This window comes from Theropithecus gelada, chromosome 3, assembly GCF_003255815.1.
Source record: "Theropithecus gelada isolate Dixy chromosome 3, Tgel_1.0, whole genome shotgun sequence".
Lineage (NCBI taxonomy): Eukaryota > Metazoa > Chordata > Mammalia > Primates > Cercopithecidae > Theropithecus > Theropithecus gelada.
The window spans coordinates 105,616,229-105,640,817 of record NC_037670.1 but is presented as its reverse complement, the minus strand read 5'-3'; the positions used below and the strand labels follow the sequence as shown (position 1 = coordinate 105,640,817).

The following is a 24,589-nucleotide window of genomic DNA, read 5'->3' as shown; positions in this document are numbered from 1 at the left end:
CATTTCTAATAGGAATGATTAGGTTTTTTTTAAAGACACCAATAAACAATATTAAAAAAGAAAGATATAACTATAAATACAGTAAAATTTTTTTAAGTCATAGAAAATTGGTGATAAATTTTTTAAAATGTATTGAAAAACAATAATCTTTGAGAAAAATATGAATTATATAAATGCTGTAAAAAGAAATGAACAAGCTAGATAAACCAATACTATTAAATAAATTGAGTCAGTGATTAAAAGTCTCTACTTTGTCTCCCTCCAAGATCACAAGCTTAGTTGGTTTTACAGCAAGACTTACCAACCAAACTTCTAAACTTTTGAAGAACAGTTATTCCCTATCTTATATAAACAGTTCTAAAAAAAAAAAAATAGAAAAAGAGGGAAGTCTACCTAATTTATTTTATGAGGCTTATAAAGCCTTTTCAAAAAAATTATACAATGGCAAGACAAGAAAACAAAATTATAGACCAGTCTCCCTATGAGATATAGTGCAATTTAAGCTTCCAATCAAATGCTTTAATTTCCCCCAGTGCCTGTATAAGTTTCCAAGTCATAATGCAGGGATTGAGAAACCAGGGAAAGTTCAGGCATCTCTCTAAGGAGACAAACATGTATCTGGATGAGCCAAGGTATCAAAAGTTCACAGAGTAGACTACCAGAAGGAGTTACACAGAGAAAACTATCAGTATCTGCTGAGTATCCACTTTGAGTATTCAGTTGGGTACTGTTCAGTACATGTGTATGAAGAAACTACCCAAGGCCAGGAAAACAACCAACTTAAAAGATTAGAGAGAACTGACTTTGAACCAGGAATACTGCTATTTCTACTTTCAAGAAATAAAACCTCACAATTCTGAGGGCATAAATTGGAGTTCTAAAAAGGGTCTCACCTCAACAGCTGGGAAAAATTAACCCTAGACTAAATGTTGTTGTAGTCTTACCTAATAAAACTTAAATGCAAGACCAAACTGGGTCAATCTGTTTTCAAGTAACTACAAAATATTCAAGAACAAAGCTCAAATTAGAGGAATACAAAAATATCCAACATGCAAAAAGATAAAATTCACAATGTTGGGCATTCAATAAAAAACTACTCAGCCAGGCATAGTGGTACATGCCTGTAATCGCAACTACTCAGGAGGCTAAGGCAAGAAGACAGCTTGAGCCCAAGAATTCAAAGCAAGCCTGGGCAACATAGCAAGACCCCATCTTTAAAAATATTAATATTAATAATAATATTTAATTTAAAAATAGGCATTCAAAAAGGCTGAAAAATATAGCACTTTGTGTTGAGAAAAATCAACCCCATTGAAACTTGCCCAGAAATAAAACCAGCATTAGAATTAGTAGGTAAGAACATTAAAAGTTATTATCACTATATTCCATACAGTCAAGAAACCAGAGGAAATTTAAACCATGTTAAATAGAGACATGGAAGATATATGAAGGATACAAATTAAAATTTTAGATTTCAAAATTACAATGTATGAGATAAAAAAACACTGGACAGAATTAAAAGCTTATTAGTGTCATGGAAGAAAAGATTAATGAACTAAAACATGTAGCAATAAAAGCTATCCTAAATTAAACACAGAGAGAAAAGAGACTGAAAAAGAATGAGCAGAGCACCAGTGAACTGTGAAATAACCTGAAACATCCAAATAATAGCCTGGCCAACATTATTAAAACCCATCTCTACTAAAAAATACAAAAATTAGCCAGGAGTAGTGGTGCATGCCTGTAATCCCAGCTATGTGGGAAGCTGAGGCATAGGATCACTTGAATCCAGGAGGCAGAGGTTGCAGTGAGTAAAGAGCATGCCACTGCACTTCAGCCTCGGTGGGAGTGAGACTCTGTCTCAAAACAAGAATAAAATCCAAATATAAGTAAAACTGGAGTTCCTCAGGTGAGGAAGTGCTATTTCAAGAAATACTGGCCAAATATTTTCCAAATTTGTTGAAAACTATAACCCATAGATCTAAGAATATCAGTAACCAAGAATATCAATTAACTTCAAGCACAAGAAACATATCTAAGGGACATTATAATCACACCACTCAAAACCAGTGATGTAGAGAAAATCTCAAAAGCAGCCAGAGGAAAAAAGACATGTTGCATACAGAAACAAATATAAGGATAACAACAGATTTCTCATCAGAAACAATGCAAGAGAGAAGACAATAGAACAACATCTTAAAAGTACTAAAAGGAAGATAAAGGAACTGCACACTCTAATTCTGTAACCGGAAAAAATAATAAGCAAAGATTTTTTTTTTTTGGAAGTTGATTTGGCAATTTCTTGGAACGCTAAATGAATACCTACCTTCTGACCTAGCCATTTCACTTCTAGGTGTTTACTCAAGAAAAATAAAAACAAATGTCCATACAAATACATATATAAATGTTCATAACAGCTTTATTTATAATATTCAAAATCTGGAAAAAAGCAAAATTTTTATCCACAGGTGAATGGATAAACAAATTGTGGCATATCCATATAATACAATAGTATTCCATAATATGGAGGAATGAACTGTTCATATATATGCTACAACATGGATCTTAAAATGATTTTGCTGAGTTAAAAGAAGCCAGAAAAATATCATAAAGTATATAATTCCATAAAAATCTAGAAAATGCAAACTAATCTATGATGACAAAAAACAGGTCAATGGTTAGTGGATAATTGGAAAGCAGATCTGTGGAAAGCATATTAGTGAACATACAAGAAGTTACAGAGGGATAGAAGGACAGATGGTAACTTCTGAGGGTTATAGAAATACTTATCATCTTGATTGCAGTGATGATTCCAAGGGTATATACATATCTCAAAACATTGCATTTTATACTTTAAACATGTGCATTTATTATATGCCAATTAGATAATACATAGTTATTAAAATAAAAGAAAAATCTTGAATAAAAGATTAGTCAGTTGAATGATCATCATAAAAAGTACACATAATGAATTGAGTTTATCTTAAGAATGCAAGGATGGTTTGACATGTGAAAACTCTGTAACTGTAATGTATCATATTAAGAAGTTAAAAGTGGAAAACAACACAATTATCTTAGTAGATGCTAATTTGATAAAATCCAGTAATCATTTATATTTAATAAGTAACATTTGGTACAACCAAAAAAGAAGGGAATTACCTTAACCTAATAAAGGGTATCTATCAAAAACTTTCAGCAAATGTCACACTTAGAAGTGACATTTTAGAAGCACTTCTTTTGAAGTCATTTCTTTTAAACATTGTACAAGTGATCCTAGCAGTACAAAATGACAAAAAAATAATAAAAGGAGAGCTAAAAAAGAATAGGTAAAACTTTATTTTCAGACAATATGATTGTGTACATAGAGACTGAAAAAGCAAGAGATTCCACAGAGATTTCACAGGGTGGCTGGATACAAAATCAACATGCCAAAACAAACAAACAAAGAAAACAAACAACAAAAAAACCCTTCTCCTATAGACCTAGACCTATACTAGTTAGTTAAAAGACGTAGAAAAAAATTCACAATTACAAAAATTTCTGCAAGGTATCTGGAAATAAATTTAACTAAAAAAGTACAAGACATTTATGGAAAAAATTACAAATATTTTCTTGAAAAGTTAGAGCTTTACTCTGTGGTATGAAAGACTTACTATTTAATTTGTAGATTTAGTGCAAACCAAATGTGGTATCCTGTTAAATTTGACAAGCCAACCCTAAAATATGTATCTTAGAGTCAATAATTACCAAGAAAGAAGATGAGAGTATTTTTCCTTTTAGAAGACAGAACATATTATAAATTTATTATAATCAAGACAAGGAGGTAATAGCACTGAGAGATATAAATAGAAAAATTGAGTAGAATGGAGAGCTCAGGCACTGATGCTCAAAATATGGAAGCCTGATATATGAAAGAGGTGGTACTGCAAATCAGTGTTGTAAAGATGGACTATTAAATAACTGATTCTGGGGTACTTGCTTATTTATTGTAATAAAAAATAGATCCCTACATTGACCCACACACAAAAATAAATTCTGTGTGGGTTAAATACCTAAATTTTTAAAACAAAACAATAAAAATTTCAGAAAAAATGCATAAGAGTATCTTTATGAATTTGAGGTCAAGAAATGTTTTAAAATAATATTCAAAAATCACAAATCATAAAGGGATAGAAATATATCAGAATTTAAAACTTCTGTATACTAAGAAGTACTCTAAGTGGAAAAAATAAGTCACAGCCTAGGAGAAGATATTTGCAGTTTATATAACACAATAAGAGACATTTGTACACATTTCACATTTGCACAGATTTAGAGAAAGGAACACCATTACCTATTGCTAGCAGGAAGGTAAACTGGCACAAGCATTTTGGACAAGATTTTTTACAGTATCAAAATTGAAGACTCGCATGCTCTATGATCTTCCCATTCTACCTCTAGCTGTCTATCTTCTACAAGTCAAGAAACTTGTCCTCTAACTTATACAAAAGGAAATGGAATGTTTGTGGCAGCATTGTTGGCAAAATCAAAAAGAATGAGAAGCAATTTAAATATCCACCAACATAAAGATGAATAAATATAAAATGAGATATTTTCATATAGTGGAATACTATAATACGATTAATATCAATGAATTAGTGGCATATAAAAGCACAAATAAAACGTAAGGCTGACTATAAATATATTGCAGAATGATATATCACGTAAAGTTCAAGAACACAAAAAAAGCGATATATATTTTACGGATAAAAACATGTAGGAAATTATAAAAACTTCAAAATAATGATAAACACCAAATTCATGATAATGATTATGTGTGAGGAGAGAAGGGAGGGCAGTGGGATTGGGGAGTGCCAGCAGGGACCTTCAGCCACACCTACAATGTTTCTTTTAAAAAGTCTAGAGTCAGTGTGGTAAAACGTTAACATTTGATAAAGCTGGGCTGTGGAATACATAGGTGTTCTTTGTATTGTTCTCTATATGGTGAATATATTTGAAACACTTCATTTTTGTTTTTTAAGACTGAGTCTCACTTTGTCGCCAGGCTGGAGTGCAGTGGCGCAATCTCAGCTCACTACAACCTCCGCCTCCTGGGTTCAAGCAATTCTCCTGCCTCAGCCTCCTAAGTAGCTGGGACTACAGGCACACACCACCATGCCCAGCTAATGTTTGGTTTTTGTTTTTTTTTTTTTGAGACAGAGTCTCGCTCTGCCACCCAGGCTCACTGCAAGCTCCGCCTCCTGGGTTCACGCCATTCTCCTGCCTCAGCCTCCTGAGTAGCTGGGACTACAGGCGCCCGCCACCATGCTCGGCTAATTTTTTTGTATTTTTAGTAGAGATAGGGTTTCACCGTGTTGGCCAGGATGGTCTCGATCTCTTGACCTCGTGATCCACCCACCTCGGCCTCCCAAAGTGCTGGGATTACAGGCGTGAGCCACCACCCCCGGCCGAACCATACTTCATTTTTTAAAGTGAGTTTAAGATTGCATATGTCATAAGTGGTGGAACTGAGATTTGAACTTAGGTAGTCTAACAGCTGAGCCTTACTATATTGTATATTGCCTCTCTGCCATTGACATGTATATAACATAATATGTTTGTATACATACATACACAGAGGCATATATTACATATATGTATAAACATATATGTCAAACTTGGCACTTAGTATACTGTGTAGCACATGGAAACCATGTAAAAATGTCAGCTACTATTACTATATTAATACATTTTTATCCTTTGTAATGATATGCTTATATATGTAACATGTATATTCTTCTTAGACCTGCATCTTACATATTCTTCTAATACTCAAATGCTTGTAAGAATATGACAATAACAACAGAACAATGGTGAAGTTGAGTGCTCAACATGGCTCTCTAGATCCTATATAACTTCAGGATGAGTTATAGAAACTGTGAAGGGCAAACTAAGTATTCGTTCATTTATTCAGCAGTATTTATTGAGAATCTATCATGTCCCCAAAGCTGGGGATTCCATAATAAACCAAGATAAACAAAGTGCCACCCCAGTGGAGTATATATGTTAGAGCAGCACTGTCCAAGAGGAATATAAAGCAAGCCATACACGTAATTATAGCTTTTGCAGTAGTAGTAGCCACACTTAAAAAGTAAAAGGAGCCCGTTAATATAGCATTAGATAACACATGTAGGGTCTGTACTGCAATTAAATATAAAGGAAACCTTACATAATATTAAATAAAGTATCATATCACTTCTGAGCAGCAGTCAACTCACCTTTGGACCTTGTACTCCAATTCCCACTGGTCCTCGAGGGCCTGTAGGTCCCATTTGGCCTACTTCTCCCTAGTAAGAAAAGGGAGTATTTTAATACAGCAGCAAAGTGAAAATAATATATTCCTGCTGTTGATCTCCTAAAACCTGTCTTATATCAATAAAGTAAAACAGTTTCATATGCTCAATTCATATATATTGCCTGAAATCCCTTCAGATGGATGGATTTGCACCAGATTTGGAATCTATGTAAATGAAAAATATATATAATATTTGATGTATATATGGTCTGACTTAAAATATAGGCCATATAGCATTTTCAGAATTGATTTTTAAGGAGCCCCTTGTGGAGGGTATCTGGAAAAGATAGGCAGCTGCATTCAAGAACAACTAAAATTGGCACAGGAAAAGGCAAGGTAACTGCTGATCAAGAGCAATATCATAAGCAGAGAACACAACTTGAGCTTTTAAGGACAAGCTCCAAATCAAAACTCTCAAGAATAGTCAGAGTGCTCCATTGAGGGGCTTCTCACACGTACAGCTCTAAGGAGTGAGTTCTAAGGTGAGCAGTCTCAGAGAAGCATTTTATTTATTTAACAATGATTCATGATTCTTAGAAGCAATATTAAGGATAACTAGTTAAATAAGTGCCATGCTCCTCCTCAAGGAAAAAATAATAGTTCCAATCTATGAGATAGTTTGATTCCCAAGCACATAAAACATTTTTATTTGTTAGGTCATTTCTGATCCCATCTCTTTAGCTATGGTTTTAGTAGTTGGACCTACTGTCAGAGTGGGGGTGAGAATGAAAGTTAGCCAACCTAGAAAGACACATAATCACTAGTTACCTCTGTTAATATTACTGCTTGAGTTGCTAGAATAGGATCTCATAAGTAAAAGTAACAAAGAAAACAACAAATGAAAATTGCGTAAGTAAAACTTTCTTAAAGCGTAAAGAATACATATTACATTTTCTAAATTGTCAGGAATATCAGTAACATTTTGCATTAAGTAGAGATCTCTGATTAAGTTCATTCTATCTGCTGTCTTCTAAATGCACTGGCACTGATTAGAAAACAGCAATTATACTATAGATATATTAAACTCTGCTCTCATTTACGAAGTTACCTTGGAACCAGGTAAGCCTTGTCCTGGGGGCCCTTGTGGACCAGGTGGACCAATAGGACCTTGGATTCCCTTTAAAATAAAATGTTATAAAATAGTATTAGTGAAATTAAGTAGTTTCAAATCCTCTAAAGTGAAACTTTAGTTCAAACTCCATAATAAGTTACTTATACTCAATAAACATTTGTGGAGTGGGGTGGCAGAGGCTGCTAGTTAAACCACAATTTGCATTCTTCCCTATTTCCATATTAAGAGAAATTTTAGCTGGCCCATATGTCTGCCTAGAATAAAGACCATGTTTCTCAGTCCCTGTTGCAGCCAGGAGTGGCCATGTGGGCTAGATTCTAGCCAATGGGATGTGAATGAAGTGATGTATGTAATTCCTGGTTCATGCTAAAAGAAGTGGTATGCCTTCTCCCTTCCCTTTTCCTCTTCTTCAGTAGCTGGAATTAAGAGAGGGTGGCCATGCAGGATCACGCAGATGAGGACAGCACCCTCAGTATGGCAGACTAACAAGACTGATTAACACAGTCACTATACCAGCTTGGAGTTTTAAGTAAGGAAAATAAAATCACATCTAGTTAACCTATTTCATATCTCTGTCACATGCAGGCAAACCTATATCCCAGTTGTCCCAATATATATGTATCAGGATGGTAAATTGAAGGTTTGACCTAGGCTCTAAGAAGCAATAGTCAGTAGATTCCAAATTGAAGAATGTTCAAACACTTGACTCCCTCCTTCACACTATAAAGGAGGTTTTAACACATGGGTATAAAAAGGGATGTGCACATATATGTACATGTGTATATGTGGTTGTTTATATTTCACTCTATTTTGTAAAAGATCTGAGTTGATCAAGCCTCCAAATATTTAACAAAAATCTGTGGGCCATTTAAGAGATATTGTAAACATGTTGCTGGAAACAGAAGTTCCCTTATAAACACATGAGGGAAAACACTCATTTTTATAAAAGAAATAGGAAGATCGAATATAACAAGAATGTAATGGATAAACACATAAAATTAAAGATAAGAACATTGAATAACTGAGGTTAAATTTAAGTAAATGAACAGAGGTTAAATTTAAGTAGAATTTATATCATTTGTCTTAAAAGGTAAATAAATGATTTTCTTGCTCAGATCATTTTACAAATAGAGGTCTCATTTCCAATCGAGATCAGCTCTATAAGGACACATCTACCCAAAATTCTTTTTCTTTTTGAAAAGAAGAAAAGGGGGTGAGAAAATGAAAGAAGTACAAGAGTTGTTTTGTTTTGTTTTGTTTTGTTTCCCAAGCTGAAGAACAACAACCTCCACCAAGGAACAGCATTAAAGGCAATGAGAAGCTGTAGGTAGGAGGTCCAGAATTCACAGGCCATCTGGACAGACTTGTCTTTGAACCTCACGTTTAGCCCCATAGTAGTGACTCAGCACCAGGAGCACCGCAAGACCCAAGATGTGACAGCATTGTCCGGCCACTTTTGAGATCAGTAAGCCCCTGCTAAAACCAACAAATAAACTACAAGGCTTGAGAATGTCTGCTGGTATCATCAAATCATGATTTGAGTTGCCCAAATATCCAGCTCTTAATTATTATCTAAATATTTATACAGTTATCTTGGTTTCTTCTGTACCTTAAGATTCCTAGGACCTCTGTCAAGGGCAAGGGAATGGAAAAAGGAGTCATACCCAACTTTGCTGTTGTTTGGACTAACAAAAAAAGTAATAACAACAATAAATTAGCAGACAATTAGAAATAAACCCAAAGTTAATCTCAACAATGACATTTGGAATTATTTCATTTTTTAAATTCTTCCATTCTCCCACTAAAGAAAGCATTATTCATTCTCTAAGCAATAGAATAATTCAAACCTTAATCATAAATCTTAATCATAAATCTTAATCAAACCTAACCTGCCACTTTCTAACCAGGAGACATTTAGCATAAAACTGGATTTGTTGGTCACTTTGATTATGAGACTGCATAAGTATACGGTAAACAACAAAGCATACGGTAAACAAAAAACTACATGGTTAACAACAGTAGAGAGTACTGTTATACTATCTTCACATTATTTAGATTTATCACAATACCCAGATTTTCCAAAAGTTATCAGAAGATTTTGGAAGTGGTTCTAATCATGAACGTAGACATTCTTACAGATCTTTCTTTTCTTCTCACCAACGGGCCAGGTGTCATTTATAAATTTTCTCTGTGGTTTGCTTCTATTCAAGAAGGGTGCCCCTTAAACTAAGTGGTTACTTCTGATCCTGGTCCAAGTTTTAACTATAATACTTTTTAAAAAATTGGTATGTAGCTTGTTGTAGTGGTTGGTGGGGGGATACTACTCTACTCCTTTGGGAGAGAGTGGGGTTCAATTTTCACAAAGCTTCAAGGAGAAAAAAAATATACAAACCAGCAGGTAAGTAAACTGTTGTTCCCAAGGGGAACTAAAAATATTGCACCAAAACCTTTACCTTGTTAATTAGGTTTTAATGTTAAAAGTCACAGCCTCATGAAACACACTACCTATTTTTTAAGCCTTTGGAAGTTCTAAAAAATAAAATCTTCTTATGAAACCATCTTATCCTTCCCTATATTCATTTCTGGACTTATACTCCATTCAATTAACTGTCAAACACACTCATAGCTGTTTGCAGGACTGGCCTTCAATGAAGACCAAGATGGGGCTAGAATGTTCTGCACTGAAGGGAAAGGAAGAATGCATTAATTACCTGTTCCCCTTGACTCCCGATTCCAGGGATCCCCATTGGTCCTTGGGGTCCCACAGGTCCCATATCCCCCTGCACAGAAATATAACAATAAAACAAAATCTTATTATTTCATACTTTGCTAACCTGGAATTAGGCTATGTTAAAATCTATCTTTATACCATAAAAAAAGTTCAACATGGAAAATTATAAAACTTTATTTTATTCCTTTTAAACAGTTTATAGTTCAAATTCTCCAAAATAGTAAATGACATTTTGCTATTCGGTCTAAGTTGGTGAGCATTTGTATAGGCTTATATTTATCAATCATTTTTCTCACAAAAATTCCTAAATAGTTGTTATAACACAAACATTTTCTGCTAAGATTATAACAGAAATATTTAAAAGTAGAAAATTCATAGGATATAATAAAAATAGAATTTGAGAGATAAATTGAAGAAAAATATTTTTAAATTTTCTAAATACCCTTTCCCTCCAAATCTTATTTAAAATGCATTTTGAAAATTAAGAAATGATCTCAAGTGAATGCAGCAAAATTAAAGAGCCCTATTTTTCTTCTTCCATGAAATTGAGAAAAGAAAATTAAAGTACCAACAAGAAGAACATCATTCATTCTTTCTGTGTCTTTATACAGATGTTTGTTGAGTGTCCATTATATGCCAGAAAGTGTTCCAAACACTTGGAAAACAACAGTGACCAAAACAGCTCAAAATCTCTGTCCTACGTTGAGCTTAGATTTTAGTAGGGGAAACAAGATAGTAATCAAGACAGGTAGATAAAATAACTAGTCTGTTGAATAATAAGTGTGAAGGAGAAAAATTAATCAGGGAAGAGAGGAGGCAGCGATGATTTTGGTTAAGATGTCCAGAGATGATGTCACTGATGAGAGGCAATGAGCCAGGTAGAAACCCAGAAGAAAAGCATTCCAGGCAGAGAAACAGCCAAAGCAAAGATCATGCCTGACATGTTCCAGAAACAGCAAGGAGACAGTGCCGGTGGAACCATCTCCATGAGGGAGAGCAGTAGACAATGAAGTCAGAGAATTATGGCAGTGGAGTCAGGTAGAAGGATTACTGGGGCCTTTGAGGCCATTGTAAGGACTTGGCTATTCTCTGAGTGAGATAGGAAGCCACTGGAGGGTTTTGAGAAGGGAAGTGAGAGATCTGACTTGTTTTTTAAGGCCCCATCTGGAAGCTGTATGGAGAACAGACTGAAGGGAGGTCTACGTGAGAGATGGTGGGGCACAAAGCAGCGTGTTGAGAGCAGAGGTGGTGGGGAGTGCTCAGAACCTGGATAATGTTGAAGGTAGAGTAATGGGATTTGCTGAGGATTGAGAGGACTCCGGGATGTCTCCAAGGCTTTTGGCAGAATAGAGTTGTCATTGACCGAGAAGAAAAAGCCTGAGAGAAAAGCAAGGTTTGAGGTGGAGGGTGAGATCAGGAGTTCAGTGTTGGACATGCTTAGTTTGAGATGCCTAAAACGAACATTCGAATAGAGATATCAAGTAGGTGGGGGAGGCCTGGGATTAATATAAATTTGGGAGCCCACAGTATATAAATGATATCAAAGGCCATAATTGAGTGACTTTGCCAAGTAATGGAAAAAAGAGACGGTCCCAGGACTGAGCCTGCCCTTTAAGCACTCCAATCATTAGAGGTCAGAGATGAAGAAGCCGCAGCGGAGACTGAGAAGGAAGCAGCCAGAGAGACCAAGTGAAGAGAGTGTTTCAAGAAGGTGAGGGATCCATCTGTCAAATGCTACCAACAGGGCAAATAAATTGACAACAGAGAATTGACTACCGGATTGAGTAACATAGTTAAGATGCTCATTTTAATTGCAGTTGTATTTAGACTATATTAGGGCTGCAAAACTTTTAAACAGTTGGATAGTAAACATTTTGGACTTGAGGGTCATAATAACGTCTCTTTTGTAATTGATCAATGCTGCATTGGTAGTACAAAAGTAGCCATAGATAATACATAGTGAACAAGTATACCTGTGCTCCAATAACATTTTATTTATAAAAACAGGCAGCCAGCTCCACAGTTGGCCAATGTTTGAACTAAATAAATGTTTTTATGAAGAAAAATGTATCATTTAGCAGGCACAGTAGCTCATGCCTGTAATCCCAGCACTTTGGGGGGCTGAGGTGGGTGGATCACCTGAGGTCAGGAGTTCGAGACCAGCCTGACCAACATGGAGAAACCCCATCTCTACTAAAAATACAAAATTAGCTGGGCATGGTGTCACATGCCTGTAATCCCAGCTACTTAGGAGGCTTAGGCAGGAGAATTGCTTGAACAGGGGAGGTGAATGTTGCGGTGAGCTAAGATCATGCCATTGTACCCCAGCCTGGGAAACAAGAGCGAAACTCTGTTTTAACAAAAAAAAAAGTATCATTAGATCAAACTTTATATAATATTAAATATATAGAACCTGTACTAAGAGATGCCCTGGAATACACTCCTTAGTGTTCTACTTTCTATCAACCCTTGATCTACATCAATATTATGGAAGGAAAACATAATGGACTCAAGTTCTGGCTCAGAGCTGGATTATTCTGATTCAGAACTTGATTTCTTATGCATCAGATATTGTGCTAAATGCTTTACATCCTTTCATTTATCCTCACAACAACCCCAGTAAAGTGGCGATCCCCATTTTTCAGATGAGTGTAAGTAACTCACCCCAGGTCACACAACTGTTAGATGGCAGAAGTGAGAGTCAAGTCCACTCTGACTCCAAAACCCAACTCACAGCCACTAGTTTGCAAATATTTGTTAAACACGTAAGAGAGGGTCCCTTTTTGTGCAGTGTTATTGACATTTAAATACCCACGCCATAAGTACAACTTTGTTTTGTACCTTTATATATGAGAGGCCTTATCGGAGGCATGTGTATATTATCACTTGAATCACAGACACCAAGGTCTCTGAATCTAGTGTTATATGTAAAAGAATAGGAAAGGAAGAAAGGAAAAAGAAGATGGTATTGAGGGAACAGCAGATAAAAGCTTTGCTATGTAATAATATCCTGATATTTCAAAGTGTTTTCTTTGCATGAGCTCCAGATGTAAAAATACGTGCACCATGTCACAACACCACCTGAAAAAGTTAATTTACTGAACTCATAAAACAATGGTTCTGTTGTATTCAGTTCTCACTGCTCCAAAGGAAGAAAGAGCATCTTACGTATTTTTTGGAGTTTTTTGGAGTATTTTGGAGCTGCAGTACAACCAGAGCTAAGAGACTTGAAAAAAGAATTGTATTGCATCTAAAATTCATATCACTATTTATTTCTGCTATTTAAATACAAACAGCTAGAAGAAATAACTACCAGCAAATGAAAATAAGTCACTCAAGATTGAAACCCAACACTTGATATAATCATGAATATCAATTGTTATTCCAATATAATATACAATATAACGATATGCTTAAAGGCTGATATATAAATGACTCTGAATTGATATGAGCTCTCTGCTTTTTTACACATTTCTTATATCCTTCCCCCTCTGGCAGCTTCACTTCCACTGCTTTTTATGGCTGTATCAGCCTCTAGTAGCTTCTATCACCAGCCCCATTCCCATTTCTAATCTGGTATAATCTGCAGCTATTGTAAAGAAAACAAATAGCCAGTGAGAAAGAGAAAAGCAATCCCTAACAACGAGGAGCTGACCTGACCCCGGCAACTAGGCTATCGTGCCAAACACGAACAATTTGACAAATCACCAAGATCATACAAGGCCATCCCATGACTGTGATGGACCAAGAGGAAAGCCAGACTATTCCATAATTATATCTAAGCACAGACAAAAACAGCAAACACTGTACAAAACCCTCAAATGATCAAACATCTCCAATATTGGCTAAAATGAGTGATGGCTACTTCTACCAGTTATGACTCAGCCTAACTCCATTTGTCCCAACTTCTAGATGAGATTCATTAAATACCCAATCCTAAACTTATCTCCGATTATTGATAACATTCAACCCAGAGCCCATCCCTGATTCCTTTTTTTTTTTTTTTTTTTTTTTTGAGATGGAGTCTCACTCTGTCGCACAGGCTGGAGTGAAGTGGCGCAATCTCAGCTCACTGCAAGCTCTGCCTCCTGGATTCACGCCATTCTCCTGCCTCAGCCTCCTGAGTCGCTGGGACTACAGGCATCTGCCACCATGCCCAGCTAATTTTTTTTTTTTTTAGTAGAGACGGGGTTTCAATGTGTTAGCCAGGATGGTCTCGATCTCCTGACCTTGTGATCCACCCTCCTCGGCCTCCCAAAGTGCTGGAATTACAGGCGAGAGCCACCGCGCCTGGCCCTGATTTCTTAAATGATTCCCAAAAATCACCTAACACAAGCGCAAATCCTATGAAATATCTTTCATCCTCTTCCTGAGTTCCTGTAGGTTCATCGTATGTGGTCTCCCTCCCTACAGAGTCAACAAGCCTTGCTAAAACTCTGGATGGATTCCTGTTGGTCCTTGTGGGAGGGCATCAACACTAGTTTTCTTAAATGAGTTTCCTTATTTTAACCCAATTGAAAAATATTTTAAGATAATATATTTGAGTGGGAGCCTAGGGATGGATATACACTTCTATAACAAGGTCAAGTCAGTGTTTTTAACAACTATTTTCTTTACTAAGAAGAAATATCTTTTGATAACGTCTGGATTCAGAGCTGCTTTACTGATGGTAGAAGTCACTGGATGTCAGAACCCAAATAAGTGAGACATTACAATAAATAGAAATAATCAAGTTTCTCAGATCATAGGTCATCCTACATAATAACATATCTTGCATATACTAGATTTGGAGATCATGGTGGGCAGGAGGCAGGACTAGATTGCAGCTCCCACTCGGATGGAAAGAACAGCACGTGGAGGCTCGCATTGTGAACCTTTGCTCCAGAACGACTGCAGGAATACATTAGGAAAGCCATGAAAACCCATACTTGCTGAAGGAAATGGATTGCTCCTGCAGGACCCAGGAGACACCCCAAATATTATGAGTGCCCAAACTATGGAAATGGGAAAGGGAGATTGTCCGCCCCTGAACACATACCCCCACTAGGTCTAGATTATGGAAGCTGAGTCAATTGATAGAGCCGAGCGAAATACAGGGGTAGAAGAAACAGTGGGAAAAATCCCTGTGGGCTCAGTGGGTCCCCTAGCAAGCCATCTCTGCCTCACATCACTGGGGTCCTTGAGGATGTCTGCCAGAGGCACTGGGAAAAGGCCACAGTGGGAAGGAAACCTCCAACTGAACTCTGTAACAATTTCAACAGATTGAGAAGTCTCCTGGTCAGAACTCAGGAAAGGGCGTGAATCCAGTGTGCAGACTCCACAGGCAGGGGAAGAAAGAAAGCTCTACTGACTTTCCTAGTTGGGAGGCGGGAAGCCTGGGACAAGTTCTCAACCCTGCTCACCCACTGCCTGGAAACAGACTCCATGTTGTTGGAGGGGCACAGTGGGAGCGAGACCGGCCCTTCAGTTTGCATGGGAGCTGGGTGAGACCTGTGACTGCCGGCTTTCCCCCACTTCCCTGACAACCTGCATGGCACAGCAGAGGCAGCCATAATCCTCCTAGGTACAGAACTCCATTGACCTGGGAACCTCACCCTCATCCCCCACAGCAACCACAGCAAGACCCGCCCTAGTAGAGTCTGCGCTCAGACACACCTAGCCTTGCTCCCACTTAATAGTCCTTCCCTATCCACCCTGGTAACTGAAGACAAAGGGCATATACTCATGGGAGTTCTAGGGCCCCGTCCACCACCTATTGCTTCCCATACTACCATAACTGATGCTCTCTTGAAAGCACTACCTCCCAGCAGGAGGCCAACCAGCACAAAAATACTGCACTAACCAACAAAAGCTAAGGACCTTCACAGAGTCCATTTCAACCCCCTGCCACCTCCACTGGAGCAGGTGCTGGTATCCATGGCTGAGGGACCCACAGATGGTCCACATCACAGGACTCTGTGCAGACAGCCCCCATTACCAGCCTGGAGCCCAGTAGACTTGCTGGGTGGCTAGATCCAGAAGAGAGATAACAATCACTACAGCTCGGCTCTCAGGAAGCCACGTCCCTAGAAAAATGGTGAGACTACTACATCAAGGGAACACCTCATGGGACAAAAGGAATTTAATGACAGCCTTGAGCCCTAGAACTTCCTTCTGACAGAGCCTACCCAAATGAGAAGGAACCAGAAAACCAACTCTGGCAATATGACAAAACAAGGTTATTTAACACCCTCCAAAAAATCACACTAGCTCACCAGCAATAGATCCCAACAAGAAGACATCCCTGATCTACCTGAAAAAGAATTCAGGAGGTGAGTTATTAAGCTAATCAGGAAGGCACCAGAGAAAGGTGAAGCCCAATGTAAGGAAATTTTTAAAATGATAAAAGAAATGAAGGAAGAAATATCTGATGAAATAGATGGCGTAAATAAAAACAATCAAAACTTCAGGAAACATGGATGCACTTATAGAAATGCAGGCTGGGCACGGTGGCTCATGCCTGTAATCCCAACACTTTGGGAGGCCGAGGCAGGTGGATCACCTGATGTCAGGAGTTTGAGACCAGCCTGACCAACATGGAGAAACCCCGTCTCTACTAAAAATACAAAAATCAGCCAGGCGTGGTGGCGCATGCCTATAATCCCAGCTATTCGGGATGCTGAGGCAGGACAATCACTTGAACCCAGGAGGTGGAGGTTATGGTGAGCTGAGATCGCATCATTGCACTCCAGCCTGGGCAACAAGAGCGAAACTCCATCTCAAAAAAACAAAGAAATGCAAAACCCTCTGGAAACTCTCAGCTATAGAATTTAACAGGCAAAAGAAAGAACTTCAGAGCTCAAAGACAAGGTTTTCGAATTAACCCAATCCAACAAAGACAAACAAAAAAGAATAAGAAAATATGAACAAAGTGTCCAAGAAGTCTGGGATTATGTTAAGCAACCAAACCTAGGAATAATCGGTGTTCCTGAGGAAGAAGAGAAATCTAAAAGTTTGAAAAATATATTGGGAGGAATAATCGAGGAAAACGTCCCCACCCTTGCTAGAGAATTAGACATCAAAATACAAGAAGCTCAAAGAACACCTGGGAAATTCATCACAAAAAAGATCATCACCTAGGCACCTTGTCACCAGGTTATCTCAAGTTAAGATGAAGGAAAGAATCTTAACAGCTTGTCAGGCAAAAACACCAGGTAACCTAAAAATGACAATCTATCAGATTAACAGCAGATTTCTTAACAGAAACCCTACAAGCTAGAAGGGATTGGGGTCCTATCATCAGCCTCCTCAAACAAAACAATTATCAGCCAAGAATTTTGTTTCCACTGAAACTAAGCTTCATAAATGAAGGAAAGATACAGTCTTTTTCAGACAAACAAATGCTGAGAGAATTTGCCACTACCAACCCAGCACTACAAGAACTGCCAAAAGGAGTTCTAAATCTTGAAACAAATCCTGGAAACACATCAAAACAGAAACTCTTTAAATTATAAATTTCACAGGACCTATAAAACAAAAATACAATTTAATAAAAAGGTATACAGGCAACAAATAGCATGATGAATGGTACCTCACATCTCAATACTAACATTGAATGTAAATGGCCTAAATGCTCCACTTCAAAGATATAGAATTGCAGAATGGATAAGAATTCACCAACTAACTATCTGCTGACTTCAGGAGACTCACCTAACACATAAGGACTCACTTAAACTTAAGGTAAGGGGATAGAAAATGACATTTCATGCAAATGGATACCAAAAGCAACCAGGGGTAGCTATTCTTATATCAGATGAAACAAACTTTAAAGTAGCAACAGTTAAAAAAGACAAAGAAGGTCATTATATAATGATAAAAGGCCTTGTCCAACAGGAAAATATCACAGTCCTAAATATATATGCACCTAACACTGGAGCTCCCTAATTTATAAAACAATTACTAATATACCTAAGAAATGAGAGAGACAGCAATACAACAACAGTAGTGCACTTCAATACTCCACTGACAGCACTAGACAGGTCATCAAGACAGAATGTCAACAAAGAAACAATGGATTTAAACTATGCTCTGGAACAAATGGACTTAACAGATACTTACAGAACGTTCTACCCAACAACCACAACATATACATTCTACTCAACAGTGCATGGTACTTTCTCCAAGATAAAGCATATCAAAGGCAACAAAACAAGCCTCAATAAGTTCAAGAAAATTGAAATTATACCAAGCAGTCTTTCAGACCACAGTGGAATAAAACTGGAAATCAACTCCAAAATGAACCTTCAAAACCATGCAAATACATGGAAATTAAATAACCTGCTCCTGAAAGATCATTGGGTCAAAAATGAAATCAAGATGGAAATTTAAAAATTCTTCGAACTGAATGACAGTAGTGACACAACCTATCAAAACCTCTGGGACACTGCAAAGGTGGTGATAAGAGGAAAGTTCATAGCCCTAAATGCCTATATCAAAAAGTCTGAAAGAGCACAATCTAAGGTCACACCTCAAGGAACTAGAGAAACAAGAACAAACCAAACCCAAACTCAGCAGAAAGGAAATAACCAAGATCAGAGCAGAACTGAATGAAATTGAATATAAAAAATTCAAAAGATAAATGAAACAAAAACTCGTTCTCTGAAAAGATAAATTGGTTCGGTGTGGTGGCGCACGCCTGTAATCCCAGCACTTTGGGAGACCAAGGCGGGCGGATCAGAAGGTCAGGAGATTGAGACCATCCGCTAACACGATGAAACCCCATCTCTACTAAAAATACAAAAAAGTCAGTCGGGTGTGGTGGCGGGCGCCTGTGGTCCCAGCTACTTGGGAGGCTGAGGCAGGAGAATGGCATGAACCCAGGAGGCGGAACTTGCAGTGAACCGAGATCGTGCCACTGAACTCCAGCTTGGGGGACAGAGCAAGGCTCCGTTTCAAAAAAAAAAAAAAAAAAGACAAAGAAAGGAAAAGATAAATTGATAGACCATTAGCAAGATTAATCAAGAAAAGAAGGGAGAAAATCCAAATAAGCTCAATTAGAAATGAAACAGGAGATTTACAACTGGCACCAAAAATCAAAAAGAAATCCAAACAGAAATCCAAAAGATCATTCAAGGCTACTATGGACACCTTTATGCACATAAACTAGAAAACCTAGAGGAGATGAATAAATTCCTGAAAAGATACAACATTCCTAGCTTAAATCAGGAAGAAGTAGATACTCTTAACAGACCAATAACAAGCAGTGAGATCGAAATGGTAATTTAAAAATTACCAACAAAAAATGTCCAGGACTAGACGGATTCACAGCAAAATTCTACCAGACATTCAAAGAATTGGTATCAATCCTATTGACACTATTCCACGAGATAGAGAAAAAGGGAACCCTCCCTGAAACATTCTATGAAGCCAGTATCACCCTAATACCAAAACCAGGAAAGGACATAACCAAAAGAGAAAACTACAGACCAACATCCCTGCTGAACATAGATGCTAAAATCTTTAACAAAATACTAGCTAACTGAATCCAACAATATATAGAAAAGATAATCCACCATGATCAAATGGGTTTCATACCAAGGATGCAGGGATGAGTTTAACATACACAAGTCAATAAATGTGATACACCACATGAACAGAATAAAACAGGCTGGGCACGGTGGCTCACACCTGTAATCCCAGCACTTTGGGAAGTCAAGGCAGGTGTATCACTTGAGATCAGAAGTTCGAGACCAGCCTGGCCAACATGGTGAAACCCCATCTCTACTGAAAATATAAAATTTAGCTGGATGTGGTGGTGGGCACCTGCAATCCCAGCTACTCAGAAGGCTGAGGCAGGAGCCTTCTGCTTCAACCTGTGAGGTGGAGGTTGCAGTGAACTGAAATGGTACCACTGCACTCCAGCCTGAGCAACAAGTGAGACCCTGCCTCAAAAAAACAAAACAACAAACAAAAATCACATGATCATCTCAATAGATGCAGAAAAAGCATTTGACAAAATCCAGCATCACTTTATGATTAAAACTCTCAGCAAAATTGGCATACAAGGAGCAAACCTCAAGGTAGTAACAGCCATCTATGACAAACCTATAGCCAACATAATACTGAATGTAGAAAAGCTGAAAGCATTTCCTTTGAGAGCTGGAACAAGACAAGCACGCCCACTCTCACCACCCCTCTGCCACATAGTACTGGAAGCCCTAGCCAGAGCAATCAGATAAGAGAAAGAAATAAAGAACTTCCAAATTGGTAAAGAGGAAGTCAAACTGTCTGTTTGCTGATGATATGATTATTTACCTAGAAAACCCTAAAGACTCCTCCAGAAAGCTCCTAGAATTGATAAAAGAATTCAACAAAGTTTCCAGATACAAAATTAATGTACACAAATCAGTAGCTCTTCCATACACCAAAAGCAAGCAAGCTGAGAATCAAATCAAGAACTCAACCCTTTTTACAATAGCCGTGAAAAATAAAATAAAATACTTAGGAATATACCTAACCAAGGAGGTGAAGGACCTCTACAGGGAAAACTACAAAACACTGCTGAAAGAAATCATAGATGACACAAACAAATGGAAACACATCCCATGCTCATGGATAGGTAGAATCAATACTGTGACAATGACCATTCTGCCGAAAGCAATCCACAAATTCAATGAAATTCCCATCAAAATACCACCATCATTCTTCACAGAATTAGAAAAAACAATTGTAAAATTCATATGGAACCAAAAAAGAGCCCACATAGCCAAAGCATGACTAAGCAAAAAGAACAAATCTGGAGGCATCAATTACCTGATTTCAAACTACACTATAAGGCCATAGTTACCAAAACAGCATGGTACCGGTATAAAAATAGCCACATAGACCAGTGGAACAAAATAAAGAACCCAGAAATAAACCATCATACTTATAGCCAACTGATCTTTGACAAAGCAAATAAGAACATAGAGTGGGGAAAGGACACCCTATTCAACTGGAATAATTCAGCTGTAATAATTGGCAAGCCACATGTAGAAGAATAAAACTGGATCCTCATCTCTCACCTTATACAAAAATCAGCTCAAGATGGATCAAGGACTTAAATCTAAACCTGAAACTATAAAAATTCTAGAAGATAACACTGAAAAAACCCTTCTAGACATTGGCTTAGGCAAGGATTTCATAATGAAGCACCCAAAAGCAAATGCAATAAAAACAAAGATAAATAGCTGGGACCTAAACTAAAAAGCTTTTGCACAGCAAAAGGAACAGTTAGCAGAATAAACAGACAACCCACAGAATGGGAGAAAATCTTCACAATCTATACATCTGACAAAGCACTAATACCCAGAATCTTCGATGAACTCAAACAAATTATCAAGAAAGAAACAAACAATCCCATTAAAAAGTGGGCTAAGGACATGAATACACAATTCTCAAGAGAAGATATACAAATGGCCAACAAACATGAAAAAATGCTCAACACCACTAATGATCAGGGAAATGCAAATCAAAACCACAATGTGATACCACCTTATCCTGCAAGAATGGCCGTAGTCAAAAAATCAAAAAATAATAGATGTTGGCGTGGATGCAGTGAACAGTGAACACTTCTACCTTGCTGGTGGGAATGTAAACTAGTACAACCAGTATGGAAAACAGTGTGGAGATTCCTTAAAGAACTAAAAGTATAACTATCATTGGATCCAGCATTCCCACTACTGGATATCTATCCAGAGGAAAAGAAGTCTTATACGAAAAAGGTACTTGCACATACATGTTTATAGCAGCACAATTTGCAATTGCAAAAACATAGAATCAACCCAAATGCCCATCAATCAATGAGTGGATAAAGAAACTATGATACATATATTATAGTGTGTGTGTGTGTATATACACATATATGATGGAATACTACTCAGCCATAAAAAGGAATAAATTAATAGCATTCGCAGTGACCTGAATGAGATTGGAGACTATTATTCTAAGTGCAGTAACTCAGAAATAGAAAACCAAACATCGTATGTTCTCACTCATATGTGGAAGCTAGGCTATGAGGATGCAAAGGCATAAAAAAGACACAATGGACTTTGGGGTCTCAGGCAAAAGCATGGGAAGAGGGTGAGGGATAAAAGACCACAAATTGGGTTCACTATATACTGCTTGGGTGATGGGCGCACCAAAATCTCACAAATCACCACTAAAGAACTTATGTAACCTATCACCACCTGTTCCTAAATAACCTATGGAAATAAAAAAAAATTAATTTTAAAAAAAGAACATACTAGATTTATAATTAACCAGATACCTGTGTGGCATGGTTGTCATGTATATAGTTCAGAAATGTACATACATAAAAAACGATCACAATTTTATTGGCATTGTTTCTAGTGTATACCCTATTATACAGTACCTTGTCCCCTTTGATTGACAGGCCTTGTAATCCCTGTGGGCCAGTTGGTCCTTCAGAACCTTTTTCACCCTGAAAGTACAAGGGAAGGATATCAATGCACCAACCAAAATCCGAATTTTAAGAGTTTACATTACAAATACTATGAATTGTGCTTCAAAATTATTTTTTAAATCAAGCATCCATAGTCATTGTTTACTACAAACGGGTAATTCTAATTGACTCTGAGATTTGCAACTTGCAAAAAATACATTAGTCATAACACTTAAACAAGAAGGAAGCTATCCAAGCAAAACACATATGTAGCATCCCTGAAGTTAGAAAAGAGCTCAGTTCCCAATTTAAACAAAAATATTCTGGAAATGGAGCACCTAATCAATCACGTAGTGTAACTAGCTGGATCAAGCCTCCTTTTCCTTAATATTGCTGAAACTGGGTCCATCACAAAAGGAAAATTTATCTCTCATACTAATATGTGAACGAATACTTGCTAGGATTAGATCACTAAGTTTTTTTGTCTGTGTTTATAAACATTCATTGAAAATTTATGTTTAAAAGAATTCATGGAAAATCTTCTTGGATATGCTTCTATAGTTACATGACCTAAGGGAACAACTCTGTCCTTAATATAATTTATATTGTCATAATACTTCATGCATTTTTATGAAAAATAAACCATATAATCAATCAGAAGTAGCATTCATTTAATAAATTTATTAGAACCAAGAGTAAAATCAAAGAACATTTACAAATTAGCCCCAAATAGCACATACAGAGAACACCCATTGGTCTGACTGGTTGAGGAATGAAATATTCTGACTAATGGGTTCTTCTGATCATTACCACAGAATATAACTGCATATACTTGACCCTATAACAGCACAGAACATGATGTGTTCTTTCTTTGATGAGATAGAGGTCAGCGCCCATGAGCTATTACATACAAGAGTATCACTAAAGTATGATGATACTTTATATGATATAAAAGTATGTTGAACCTGTCGTTATGAAATACCCTGGAATACTCTTCTTAATGTTTCACATATTCATTTCTCATTTATTTCTTTCTCTTTAAAAAACACAGATTTTAAAGAGAAATAATTCTATTTGAATTTTTCAGATTATTTGGGCTACACATAAATAGAAATAGAAATTTACTGAGTGCCAAAAAAATTTCAAACTGTGTATTATAAAATTTTCCGTGATGTCATGCCAAGTCGCTGACCTGTCTTCTGATAGTGATACTGTGATTAGTCAGAGGTGTTAGTAATATCCCTTTATCCAACATATTATTTCCATTATCATGGCAAATTAAAATGTGTTTGTTAACAAGGGCATCTTTGTCACTCACAACTGAGGATGAATTATTTGTTTTTATCTAATTGTTTTCCCTCTAGTAGAGATTTAGGATTCTCATAGGTAATTGAATATTGATCATGGTGGAAGAAGCTGAGAATGAAATGCACTTTTAGAGCATGAGGCCATACTGAGAAGATCATATCTTAGTAACCTGATGGAATGACTGATGTGGAGGGTCTCAGCCACTTAGAAAGCTGCATGTACTTCTCTGGGCAGTATGTGTGTATATGCATGTGTGTGTTCTGAGGGAAGACTTTGGAAATAAAGGAAGAAGGACTCCAAAATGTATCTTTACATACTCTGAAACATTGTCGATGCTGCTCAAAGTATTTTGGAAAACCCTTTTTAACGTGGCCTTCAGCAAATGTGCCAAAGATTATATACAAACTGCCTATAGCAGAGGACAGCAAACTACAGCCCATAAGCCAAATTCAGCCCACTGCCTGTTTTTTTATTATAAATATAGTTTTATTGGAACAGTCACATTCATTCATTTATATACTGTTTATGGCTGCTTTCGAGCTACAACAGCAGAGTTAAGCAGTTACAGCAGATACCATATGGCTCACAAAGCCTAAAATATTTGCTATCTGCCCCTTTACAGAAAAAGTTTGCCAACCCTTGGTACAGAACAACTTGAGCTCAAGAATTATATACGGGAAATGATAGGAAATTCTCAATGGCCAGGTAAAAAGGAGGTCTTTC

General features: G+C 37.1%; 1 protein-coding gene across 1 annotated transcript in view; it reads right to left on the bottom strand.

Moving 5' to 3' along the window:
* COL28A1 (collagen type XXVIII alpha 1 chain) overlaps positions 1-24,589 on the bottom strand; it is a 177,854-nt gene that overhangs the window by 95,266 nt on the left and 57,999 nt on the right. The window contains exons 15-18 of the mRNA XM_025380068.1: positions 22,529-22,597; positions 10,118-10,186; positions 7,383-7,451; positions 6,258-6,326 (exon numbers count right to left, since the gene is read on the bottom strand). Of these exons, the coding sequence (XP_025235853.1) occupies positions 6,258-6,326; positions 7,383-7,451; positions 10,118-10,186; positions 22,529-22,597 (276 nt within the window). The remainder of the gene's footprint in view (positions 1-6,257; positions 6,327-7,382; positions 7,452-10,117; positions 10,187-22,528; positions 22,598-24,589) is intronic.